The following is a 12,943-nucleotide window of genomic DNA, read 5'->3' on the forward strand; positions in this document are numbered from 1 at the left end:
GAATAGAATATAATGTTGGGTTTGCTTATAGCAACGGCACTGCGATCGATGATCTGTTGTACCATCCCAAATTCTCTACAAAATGCATATGCCCTTGATAAATCCAACAATTTCTTAAATCGAGTCTCAAATTAAAGTTTGTTCTTTTTCACTCAAATTATGTCATTCAAATATCTACAAAACTGCTAATAATTCTTGCAGCCAAACTTAAATGTTCACCTTTCATCCCAAGATTCTTACTATAAAATTTATTGGAATGACGTGAAGCCATAAAATATCATTTATCTTAAGAAATCATCACTTCATTGTTCACAAGATTTCATCCATTAAATGATGTAAACTTAGATGCCAAACTCTTAAATATTCTTAAAACTGTGAAAGATTATATTGCTGATTTGATGAATTAATGCAGTGGTTTGCAGAGCTTGAAGTTGACTCGATTTTTATATTTAGTTGAGTTGTTTTCAGTTGGAATTCTGATTCGACCTCGAGTTCTGGTCGTTGACAACACTAGTGTACCGCCAAAAATGTCTGGAAATGCCATTCACCGTTTGCGATTTCGGTCAAGGCTTACTACTAAGGTGTGTCGCAAAGAAATAAAAAATATGAATTAATGGGAGCTAATCAAATTTAATTTATAGCATTTGATGAATTTTATTCATATCGAATATAACAATATAGAAAAGATCATAAGCGAATGGCCTGCAAAAGTTTTATAAAAATTTCTATTGTTCTGTTGTAGCCAAAAATAAATAAAAAGCCAAGTTCAAATTTTCGATTTTTTATCATTAATAGGCAGTTCAGGCATAAGATTTAGTAAGTCCAAAATCGTTAAATAAATTAATACTAACCATATTTTATGAAGAAGTGGGTACAAATCCCAACATAAATCGAGTCAATCATTAAAATTCACATAGCGAAAGACAAAAGGAACGAGAGCAGCTATAAGCTCCAATTGATCAAAATATTGATAGATCGGACCTGAAATTTGACCTCTTAACCCTGTACCGTCGTGAATCTGTCCCTAATATGTCATTCCAAATTTATGCTCACATATAGAATATGCCGCAATTTTCCTCCATTTGTGATACATCTAGTCATATTTATTCTCATATTCACACCAAAACGGAACGATGTACTAGAAAAAAATCATAAACTTGACGAATGATCTCCATTATCCATACGTGGAGAAAACCGCATAAATTTACATCTTGTATGAAAATGGAATCTCAACATTTCTTTGCTATTTTGTTTTACTTTATTCCTTTATACATTCATACTTTTATAGCTATTATGTAGATTTTATGGGAACATGGAGTAGGTTGTGGAAAAAATGGGAAAAAGTCGTGATATGATTTTCCATTAATAAGTTTTCATTTCTGCATGGATAGGAATTGAAACGATTTTATGGATGTAGTTTACAGTAGCTGGAAAATGGAACTAAATGCTGCATATTTTGATGAATTATTTATTGATTTTCTGCTCAAATCTTACATTTTAGGTACATGATGGTCAAAATACAGTCATCAACCCTAATACCTCCTTCCATTTCCACCCTCAACACCAACAGGCTTTCCAAACCTAATTTTCCTCTCAGCAGTGTCTTTGAGTTCCTCAAAAGATTCCTGCAATCCATCAGACATATAGTAGGGCCTTGAAATTCCATTATTTTCCTCAATATCCACACAATAGCATACAAAGATTGTATCAATCGCCATCTCAAAGACACATATGAAGCAGTTGGCTATTAGGTAGGCAAAAATCACTGCCAGGATCATAGGCATGATTATGTTGACTTCAGATTTTGACTGGAAAAAATAAAGGATTTAATTTTATGGATTTTAGGTATTAAGAGCTGGTGGGTCGAGTTGGTAAAAGTCAAGTTTGGTCGCTTAGCGGCTCATCAGTAGCTATTTGCGCAGTTTGTCTGTAGAGCTCAATGGCGAAGAGAAGCATTCTGTAGAAGGAGCCAACTGCGGAAGCTGATAGAAATTTTGGACACATGAATCCATTCATCCCTGACCTAATTATTGTCACTAACCAAGGGTGTGCGACTACTCAAAAATTGATCACTCAGCTTCCCACCCTTATCACCCAACTCTTAACCACTTACCATCAAAGCATATCCACAAAGTCCAGCAATCAACACCACAAACAATCTTCCCATAAATAGCACCAAATCTCCAAAATGATTCAGTGCAACAACATTCCCTAGATTCCTAAAAATCAATTTAAATGCTTTCTTTCCAGACTCAAAAAATGGAGTTCCATCCTTGGCCATGATGATGTAGGCATTTCGCATCAGATATTGTAAAAACTGGTCCAGTTTATTGATTAGACAGCTGCAAAGGCATCCTAAACACTGAGCTGGAAAGCTTGTTGAGTTTCTGGTTTGTGCCTGGAATAAAAAGGAAATTATTTAAGCTGTGGCTTAATGGATTTGCTAGATTGTTGAAGTATAGCGATTGAGAATCCTTAGTGGGCATATTAGAACAGTGGTAGGCAACCTTTCATTTTTTGCGGATCACCTTGTTCGCATGCCTTAACCACACTAGTGTGCCGCAGCACACAGGTTGTCCATCACTGTATTATAAGCATTAATTACCTTAATTCCATCAACAATAAACTTCAAAACCTTCACCAGCATAATCAATATAGATCCTAAGCAGACACTTCCTAAATGAAATCTTGTAAGATGCACAAATGTCTTTTTCATCGGTGAAACCAGCTTAGACTTGTCTCTAGTAAAATACCTGGAATTAAGGTTCAATCCTCAGATTAATATCCAAATCATGCATCATCACAAGACCTACCATTTAACGACAGTTCCACCAATCACGAAATTTTGACATCCAAATGTAAACTGTGTAAACCAAATGAACAGAAGTGGATTGAAGATCCTGGACACATACACAACAAATAATGGCTTATATGCAGCCTGAAATTCTCCATCAGATGATGCTGAGGATGTAAGCTTTCCAGTTGTTTCAGTGACAACCACAAAATACATGAACAGTAGGAATGCAAGCACAAGTGCAATAAATGTCAAAATTGGCTCAAAAAGTAGCATTGGAACGTCAATTAATGCTTTTGATGCTTCCTTAAATATTTGTGCAATCAATCGGATTTTCTTACGATTAAGAATCAGCATAAATACGAAGACAATCACAAATATTGACAAGAACATAGTCAGTATCAATAATCCTAACTTGTCTTCCTCCTTTGCAGTTATGTGCGCATACAAACTAAATCCAGCAGCACCAACAAATATTCCGATAAATAAGACATAAATTATCCATATGACATACTCAATAAAGTATCGGAACAAGATCAGCACAATGTACGAAAAGACAAAGGCAATTCCACAAACTTCAACCAAATTCGGCCATGTCACGACCAACTGTTGTGTCATTTTTTGAAAAACTGAAAAGTTTTTAGACACTTCTGTTAAGCTGTCATTTTTCATCCAACAACGATTGAATATCTCAACGTAGCCTTCTTTGCAGTCTTCGACACATGAGTAACGCATGACTGTTATATTGTCCTTCCTTTTGACATCGACTTCGAGTTTTGGGAAGTTTCTTTTGTCGTGTGACTGAAAAATAAGAATTTATTGTAAGAAGGAAGTCATATGCATTTAGAAGTGGATCTTGCAGTGGCTTAACATGTGAAAACCCTTAACAGACTTTTAGGAACTAAAAGCTGTCTCTTGGCCTGATAAGTTACTATCTCAGTCTTGATGTTAACAACATGGTATTGACAAACGTATTCCCGAGCGATACTTACCCCACAAGTGTGAAAGAAGTTGTTCTCATTAATTTCAGCACAAACATTTCCACAGTCATCAAATCCTTTTATTAGTCGATTCAAATTTGATTGTGATACACAATAGCCGAAGACAATCATCTATAAGCAAATAAATATTATTAATATAGTCAACAAGGAATACAGTGATAAGGTCAGTTTCGGTCGACATCTGAGGGAGATAATGTAGCAAGGAAGGTAACCCACCATTCCTCCCATCCCAAACCGTTACGTAGTAAGTTAACGGCCCTCTAGTTGGTAATCGATCCAAAATCCTGCTGTTGACGTGACTCTGGCACCAAGCTGGCATAGCTACTTGCTTCCTTGGCTATGACATTGTCGCTATCTAAGCTGGAGAACTGTCTTTATTCAGGAACCTTCTGCAAGTTTCGAATATTAAGTCCTTTAGTTCCATTTTACATCATCCAATGAGAATTCTTTAGTCTTCTCGAGTAAAATGAAATTTAAACGGAAACCGATCACAAAAGCTTGAGTCTGGTATGCCGGATTTTTGATCGATTTATCGTTTTTCAACACTCGGAAATCGTTCGTGCACATAATAACTAAGTTATCTCATGTGTCTAGATATTAACCTTGATGACTTAGATGGCAACAAGGAATGATGAATGAAATTTTATAATTATTGCTGATTTAATTAGCACTTACCATGATTAGTACAAATCCGATGCAGAAATAGAATGATGAAACGTTTGTTGGTTTTCGATCAATATTCTCAGCTTGTGCAGCCCACTGGATATGGTTTAAGAAATCGGTAAAATTTAAAATTGTTAAGTTGATATCCTTGAAAGCACTAGACGTGGATACAGTCAGAAATTTGGAACTTGGCTGGCTTACACCTTACCCAAGATCAGATTCCACTAAATCTGGCTTCAAGCCAGAATCACACCGGTCAGGAGCCGGATTTTTTACAATTTCTGGGTCATGTGCTTTCCAAGTAAACTATGTTCCAATATGAAATGTTAGAATGCTGAACTTAAAGCTACTTACCATTTCAAGGATCGGAAAAAAGCAAATTACAGAACAATTTGTATCAACTTGAACTTTACACTACCAAACTCTATACTGCACATAATTTATCAACGCACAAAGTGGACATTGCATGCAATTTCATTAGAAATTAAAAGTTATTTTATCGATTGAAATATGAACTTTCAATTGTTGAATAATTAATGTAATGGAACTACAATTGAGCTTCAGCTTAGTCTATTTTATTTCAGTTTATGTGCTGTATATTTATAATGTACAAATCTAAACACATTAAATCTGATTGTATTTAAGTTGATTAGATCAGGGATTTTTTTATGTGACTTTCTTCGAATATTGTGAGGTTCAGCAATAGCTGGACACTCAGATAAATTTGAAAAATAATCAGAATTTTCCAAAGATAATCCAAAATCACCAATTAAGCTTAAATTTAGTTTTTGCAATCTTAAATTTAGGGATCGTTCATAAATGACTTAAAGACACACTTTGGAGATCGAGATGGCAACGATACAGATTTAGACAGTTACTAACCCGAGCGACACAAATGAAGATGGCTCCGCCACGGAGCTTTTAAGGCTCGGCTAAATCTCTTTTACTAAAACCAAATGAAAGCATCAAGGAAGCCACAAGAAAGTCGCCTCCACTTGAAGGCCAAATGTGTTGCTCGGGCAAAGAACTCTGAACCCTTACAAATGACGTTCATTACAAAATGTATAGTCGCCGTCTCATCGTTTGGTCTTAACCTCATAATAGACATTCAGCATTCATGAACGGGATCTTACATTGAACTTGTACTTACTACTACTATTATTAATCTTGTACTTAACCTGTATTAATGTTCAAACTACCTGAATTATGATTAATGTCCTTAAAACCCTCGACATTGATCCAGAGTTGACAAAACTCACTTTTGGATATCTTTTAGACTTTTGGAGACAAAATCAGAGGTGTCTGCACCTTAAACTCCACCCCCTTCCCTGAATACGCCTCTGACCCGTAATCTCCATAGTCATGTCAACTCTTCATCAATCCTTAAATCTAACTCAAGTGGCCAAAAATTCATTATAACTCGTTGATGTCTAGTTCTAACTTAGTTCTAACTTAGTCCCACCTAACAAACCGATGAGCTTGACTCATCAGAATGAGAATGTAAAGACATGAGCGTGGGCGGAGGAACATAACATGAAGAGTAAGTGCCTGTTGCAAAATGTCCAGTCAAGTCATAATCGCTAGGAAATGGCATCACTATAAAATTATTATTTATGAAATCATCTGGGAATAGAAAAAATAAATCAGTAATTTATGTTAATGACAGTACACACAATGGGGATTAAGGAATGGACACTATAGTGTATCTAAGGTTAGGATTTTTAATTCCAGGATTAGGAACCCTCTCCCCTTCCTCCATGGATATGTTCCTGGAGCTTTATTCATGCAATTTCTGGGTCTGAGTCAAAAATGCAGTCATAAGCTCCTGGAAGTCAGTGCCTGGAATTAGAGGAAGGGGAGAGGCACCCTGGACACACCTCTGGATATAACAACAAGTTATAAGCTACTACAACCACAAAACAAACTATCAACTTCTACCAATAGTGTCCACACCTTAAATTTGACAATATATCTATAAAGTCAAATCTTACCTTGAACTTTAGATTGAATATCGTTGTCATACTGAATGTCATAATATTTTATTAAATCACAGAAAATGTTTGTTAACGGTTTTGACATAATACACCATCGAGACGTTTCAAAGTTTAAAAAGAAGCAAAATATTGTTGATTCTATCATTGCATTGTAGGCGCTGATGAAGCAGTATGATGTGGATGTTGTCATTAATATTGATAGGAGTAGACTGTGTTGGATATTGACGTCATTGAGGTCCTGAATGATGGATAGAATTAATTAGAAAGTGTTAATAGACAATTACTATGGTAAGGGGTCAAGGGATCATTTGTAAATGATGTCTAGTGAATGATGATAGCATGGCAATTACTATTAGTGATTGGCAGACGGAAGCAAGCAGTAGAGTCAACTTTAGGTGATGTCAAAAAGAGGTAATTGACCAGCAAAGTAAGTAAGTACGTAAATCTAATAAAAAAGACATTTTAGGACAAAGAAGGAGTTCGGATATGCCAAGGAGTCATGTCCAATATAAAGACATGTGTCACTGTGTCCGTAATTTGTCTCATAGTCTCTTAAACACAACATAAACAGCACTGAAGTGAATAGTCTAACTTAAGTCAGATATGACGTCAGCTGGAGGTCAGCATGGATATCAATTAAACTGTACGTCCAGTGAAGCAAGGAAGCAAGTGTTTAGACATCAGTATAACACTAGAATCAGCCTCAAAGCTGTCATCACATCAGCTTCAACCCAATCCTACTCATTTCTGTGCTTTTTAGATGATTCTAAGCATCAACCAAGTATCTTACCATAAACAAAACAGCAATTCCAATCGAGCAAGCAATAATCACCAATTGAATGAACAGCAGTGTATAAGTACCAAATTTGGATAGTTTGAAAATTTTGTCAAACTTTTTAACGACTCTCAATGCTGTTTTAGATGATTTTGTGTATTTAGTTGCATCATTTACGGTAATGATGTGGGCTAATGTATCTGATAGAAATAGATGATCAAATTTTTGTTTATGACTTCCGCAAAACTTGTCTATAATCTGGAAATATATATATGATGGTGAAATTCAGTCAATAATTTTCAAATGTTAAAGAATGTCAAGTTAATGTGAATTATTGTATGAGCGCGGTGTTGATGGATGGGATGGGTTTTTAGACAAGTTGTTGTATATCTAGTTATAAGGACTTTAAGTCACAAATGATCGATGATCGATGAAGAAAAGCACTACGCGGTGAATTGCAATTTTCACCATCAAAATGAGCCAAATTCACCCGTCATGTTGTCAACAGGGCAACATTACGGTTTACCCCCAACCTAGCAACAAGCGCCCTGGCGAATATACAGCAACAAGCACTCTGGCTGCTCGGATAGAGACGTATATACTCCATGATCCACAGAACTAGACTTAAAATTAACGCAAATAAAACAATTTCCGCTCTAGAAATAGCAAAACCAATGCTAATGATTACTCAAACCAAAAGCTTGAAGGATGGGTACCTCGATCACAAGACCGGTAAATAATAAATAAGTCCCAAAGAACGGAATTACTACGTCGCTTAACTACTTTGGCTCTCTTTTATGCATTTACAATTCCAATGGCATTTACAACCCGAGCGACAAAAATAGCGAAGGCTCTGTTAAAGCTCATTTATTAATACCGAATGAATGCTGTCTATTGTTGGTACCAATACCTTAACAAAGCTTTCTTCATTTGTGTCGCTTGGGATAGTATCTCTTGCGTGTAATATATTTTAAAGTGCTAAAATGCATGAAGCAAGTGGAATTAAGCGGTATAACAAAGTTATTAGCATCAGCAGAAATAAGAAACTAATCCGAACAGCACATCATGTTCGCAAGGTCACCGCTGCGTTGCTGTTCAAACGGTAAAACGTGATGTGGCCCTGACATCACCGTGACGGCGCATTTCGACTCATTTTTTCGGCGGTTTGGAGCATTGCGTCACTTGATTATTAAGAATCATCAACAAATTTTCCATTAAGACCCAAACAATTATGACATAACAAATTGTTTATATTGTAAAAAGATAATAAATTATGCAGTAACCTTTGAAATTTTCAAAACGCGATCTTATAATTTCTAAGAATTTCGTCGATATACTTACCATAATAACAGGCTTAAACATTGTAATAAATCGTCCACAACAGATGCTACCCAAGTGGAAATGAATTAGATGAAAAAATATTGACCAAATATAGTATTTTGAATTTATTTTGTCTTGTTTCACGACTTGCTTGCTGACAATGCCTGCTATGATGAAATTTTGACATCCGTAGATAAAATTTATGAACCAGATGTAAAGTATCAAGCTTAATATTTGTGGGTGAGTCATTTTGTGATTCTCGGTGACTATAACTAAGTTTTTGATGAAATATGAAGCCATGACAGCGACTAGACATGTAAGTATAGGTTGAATGATGATTGTAGACATTCTGGCTGATTCTTTTGATATTTCCTCAAATAAATATCCAACTAATCTGATTTCTCGTCTGTAGATTATCAAAAATGTAGCACCAACTAGCAAACTTATTGTCAAAATCATTCTGATCATGTAAAGTTCTATCGTTGTCACTGCCCACTCCTTCTGTATCAACAAATGCGGTTCCTTCCAAACAACAATCGTAAGTACACATAAGATAAACATTGTTCCAATACAGGCACTCCAAATGATACATTTGATGAAATATCGAGACAGAAGTAAAAGAAGAAATGACAAAAGAATTGCATATAAGCAAGTCCGTTCAATGTGATTTATTGTTTTTGATGTAGCAGCTTTTGTAGTTGTTACATTGCAGTTTCTAGAAGGAAATTCGGAGTTTTGAGTTGATAGACTTTGGATGATCAAAAGAAGCTGAAAATAAGGAAAGGAAAAAAAATTAAAAAAAATTCTGGAAATTAGCTCAGAGTGAGAATGTAACTCATGTCTCTGGGGAACTTGCCAAGCCCGAGTGACATAAATTAAGAAGGTTTTGAAACAGAGCCTTCTTTACTAAACCTCTTTTATTAACACCAAATGGAAGTCTCCTCCGTTTGGCGGTCATATGGCTTCCAAAATAGGCAGAATCCATCTGGTATTCATAAAAGAAGTTCAGCGGAGCCTTAAGAGCTCCGTGTCGGAGCTTTCTTCATTTGTGTCGCTCGGGCAGCAATCTATCTTTTAAGTCGATTTTAAGTATTTTTTAAGAACAGTTTACTCAAGGGTCAGACACTTCAAAAGTACAGTACTGTACTTACTGTACTTGTTGCACTTGTATTGAAAGTGCAGTAATTACAGTGCTGTAATTACTGGTATGAAGAGTACAGTAAGTACAGTAAGTACAGTACTGTACCACTGAAGTGTCTGACCTTTGAATTTACTTATATTTTTATAAGCATTAGAACTAGATTCCTACGAATAATAAAAATTTAGTTAAAATGTTAGACGGAATAGTTCATCATAACCGTTTGAATGTCACTGTCCGGAACGAACATAACCGTACGGTAGAATAAGTCTTTAACAACCAGCTTTATAACTAGTTATAACGTAATTTCATTTCCTTTTGTATCTAGGCATGTTAACATAAGAATTTCAAAAAATGCCTCAAAAAGCATCATAAATTGTTAATTCTTGTCATCAAGGTGTGCCGTGAAAAATAAAAGGTTACCCACCAATTGTTACGCATTCATAAGATTACTTGACAGGCAAAGATCATAGTATGCTCAAAAAATTGGTAACTTTTGAGTCAAATTGATTGAGTTTATTCATGAACACGCTCATTTAGGTGCGTACACTCTCCTTTAGGGATGCGACTAGTCTTAAAGAATTGCAAACAATCAAAGATGAGTCCTTGCTATCCTTTTAGTCTTACCTAGTCCATATGACTCCATAAGACTCCAAAAGCTGGCTTACCAGCGATAGTTCGAAGAGGATATCAGTGTATTCTTATCATAGACGATGGGAAAGAAATTGTACTAATTACGGTACAGGTTCTAATACGTTCCCTATTGATATGGAATTTTGCATAGCAAAATAAAAGTATAGAGGTTATTGCAACTTCTCTTATAAAGCACAGTGACATATTTTTCAAACCAAAATATTGTTTATTGTATTGTCTGGTCCAAGTTGTATCAACGAATGCTTTATTGGCATTTTCAGAGCATTTTTGCGAATAAAATTTCTTGGAAATTCCCAAAAATATTTTTTTGGTACACGAGTTTGAATAAATTTAAAATAAATTCTAAAGTTTAAAATTTGATCATTTAGTTCTACCTAATCAGCATACTCATCTAAATGTGCATGTTAATGTGTATACTCAATCAATATAATTGAGCATGCTCAATATTGTGAGCATAATAATAAAAAAGCTTCTTGTCTGTTAAGTTCCGAAAAGATTTGATACTTACCAACATAATAACTAAGCCAATAGTAATGCACAGTGATATTGTATCCGTGCATTTCCGTTTATTTTGCTGATGATCTGTTGGAAACTTTAATAATATATTTTAATCATCTTGATTTTACTAAGATACAAAGTCCTCATACATTTGTTGGATGTTCCATTTTTGAAAATTTCACTTCACTTCTTGTCTAACCTTCACATTAAAGCCAATATATTTAAAATAAAAAATATTTCACGATCTGACTTGCTTGAAATTTGAAACTAAAATGACGCCGAGAATGCTTTAGAGGAATTATATTAGAATTTCACGGTAAGAATATACCAGTTTTTGTTCTTTTTTTTACGAATCCAACAACTGCATTTATATTCCGAAAATTTCTAAACACATCAATGCATGACTAGATTGTCCCCAACGTTTTACGTCATTTTTTAATTGTAAAATTTTATTAAATTATTTTAATTTAATTAGGGAATTCCTTGTGGATGATTTCGAATAAACAAGATTTTTGGAAATCCATTCTGGTTTGAAATTATCAAAAGTCATTTACTCGATATGTCACACACTTAAATGTTGTCTACTCAGTAGTTAAGCTAGCAGTCGAAAAGAACAAATCGTTTAATTGATCCAAAATTCTTTTGGTGCCTCTGGCTCGGTACCGGATCCGGATGCTAGAGTTAAGCCGGTCTAGCAACCTGAATCCGGCATTAATTCAGAGTCACGACCGCCAGGTGCTAAATTTTGGATCAATTAATTAACTAGTCGTATTCGGGACACTATACATCTGTCTAGCATACTGAATCTGGGACCAAGTCAAAGTCACGTCGCCCTAGTGATGGTTTTTCAATTGATTATCCAGCTTGTGCTTCTCAGGACAGTATTAATGGAATCAAGCCAAATTCGATTGTCAGCTCTTAGAAGTTATTATCAGATGAACGTTGCTTCTAATCATGCTTGCAAAGAACGAAGTCAACTCAAATTTTGTATGAAGTCAAGTCGACTCAAGTTGATTTTTCCATACCAAATCCGAGTCGATTTCGAATTCTGGTCCTCAATTCCAGGGTGTTGATTTCAACGTTACAATATCGCTAATTGCAGTCATAAATGTTATGTGTAATGAAAACTTTGCTCAGTGTCTGAATTCATAAGATTCAAACCAAGCAACAACATTAAGCTGCTTGAGAATATGTGAGCAATTTCTGAGTTTCGCACCAATGATCACTGAATGAGTGTCTAAATATTAAGATCCAAATTACGAGATGACTAAGCCACCAAACCACATCTGCTCACATTTGCCATAGCTGCATTGAGTACTATTTAATCATAAAAAATTGACAATAAATATTCAGACTCTATCAGCTACTTTCCAAACACAAAAAAATCAACATTTCAGTCTGCATAAAAACGAACCAAAAATTGTCATGTTATTGTAAAAATTTACAATATCAACATACATAACATTGCATGTGTCTATCACATTGTTACCTACCTCAAAAAATTGGGAGCCAAAATCGATACTCATTCCATAAAAAAGGCGTTGAACATGACATGTCAACATTTTCCTCTCTTCTCACACATTTAATGGCCCTTTCATGTCCTAAAAACTCACTCCAATATTGGATACACTTGCTTTCTGGATTATTATGAATGCAAACATTGAACGGATTGAGTCAGTAAGGAGGGTGAGGATTGAATAAAAACCAGAAAGGTTGAATGTATTGACCATAATCTATTCAGAATGGTCAATTACACTTGCTCCTCATGTATCAAAATAGATTTAAGTCTTTTTTTCGGAAATTGATTCCTCAATCGACCCCCATCATCATAGTCAACGACAAGGGCAACATGATGTTCCATACTGCAGTAACAGCATGGGAAGTTTATTTTAGAGATTTTGAAGAGTTTTGTTCTGTTTGTGTCAGAATAAAGCGATTATAGGAGGATGTATTGAATGGGGCGAATGTTTGCTTGAACTATTGAGGATTAATAGGCTGATATAATCAAATTGTTGACTTTTGATATTGTTTAACATTGAGTTTGATGAGTTTGGGGATTGAGGGATGATTTCTGATTAATTTCATAATTTTGACTTGTTGGTCACT

General features: G+C 35.1%; 2 protein-coding genes across 3 annotated transcripts; both read right to left on the minus strand.

Annotated features, from left to right (window-relative positions):
* Window positions 1-1,601: 1,601 nt before the first annotated feature.
* LOC139091675 (choline transporter-like protein 1) lies at window positions 1,602-3,735 on the minus strand. The gene is made up of 3 exons (XM_070641819.1): window positions 2,814-3,735; window positions 2,606-2,753; window positions 1,602-2,398 (listed from the first exon to the last, which is right to left on the minus strand). Exons 1-3 carry the CDS (start codon window positions 3,527-3,529, stop codon window positions 2,102-2,104), a joined length of 1,161 nt encoding a protein of 386 aa, XP_070497920.1. The 5' UTR covers window positions 3,530-3,735; the 3' UTR covers window positions 1,602-2,101.
* A 1,282-nt stretch (window positions 3,736-5,017) lies between these two features.
* Window positions 5,018-11,108, minus strand: LOC139091657 (choline transporter-like protein 1). Of its 2 annotated transcripts, none has more exons than XM_070641803.1 (6): window positions 10,987-11,108; window positions 10,848-10,931; window positions 8,569-9,315; window positions 7,243-7,485; window positions 6,450-6,690; window positions 5,018-6,081 (listed from the first exon to the last, which is right to left on the minus strand). In XM_070641803.1, exons 1-6 carry the CDS (start codon window positions 11,002-11,004, stop codon window positions 5,921-5,923), a joined length of 1,494 nt encoding a protein of 497 aa, XP_070497904.1. In that variant the 5' UTR covers window positions 11,005-11,108; the 3' UTR covers window positions 5,018-5,920. The 2 variants fall into 2 exon arrangements, with proteins under 2 accessions (XP_070497904.1, XP_070497905.1); XM_070641804.1 differs by having other exon boundaries at window positions 10,848-10,921; window positions 10,987-11,072.
* Between the last annotated feature and the right edge of the window lie 1,835 nt (window positions 11,109-12,943).

This window comes from Chironomus tepperi, unplaced genomic scaffold (genome assembly GCF_022539635.2).
Source record: "Chironomus tepperi strain 1889 unplaced genomic scaffold, CSIRO-AGI_Ctep_v1 contig_257, whole genome shotgun sequence".
Lineage (NCBI taxonomy): Eukaryota > Metazoa > Arthropoda > Insecta > Diptera > Chironomidae > Chironomus > Chironomus tepperi.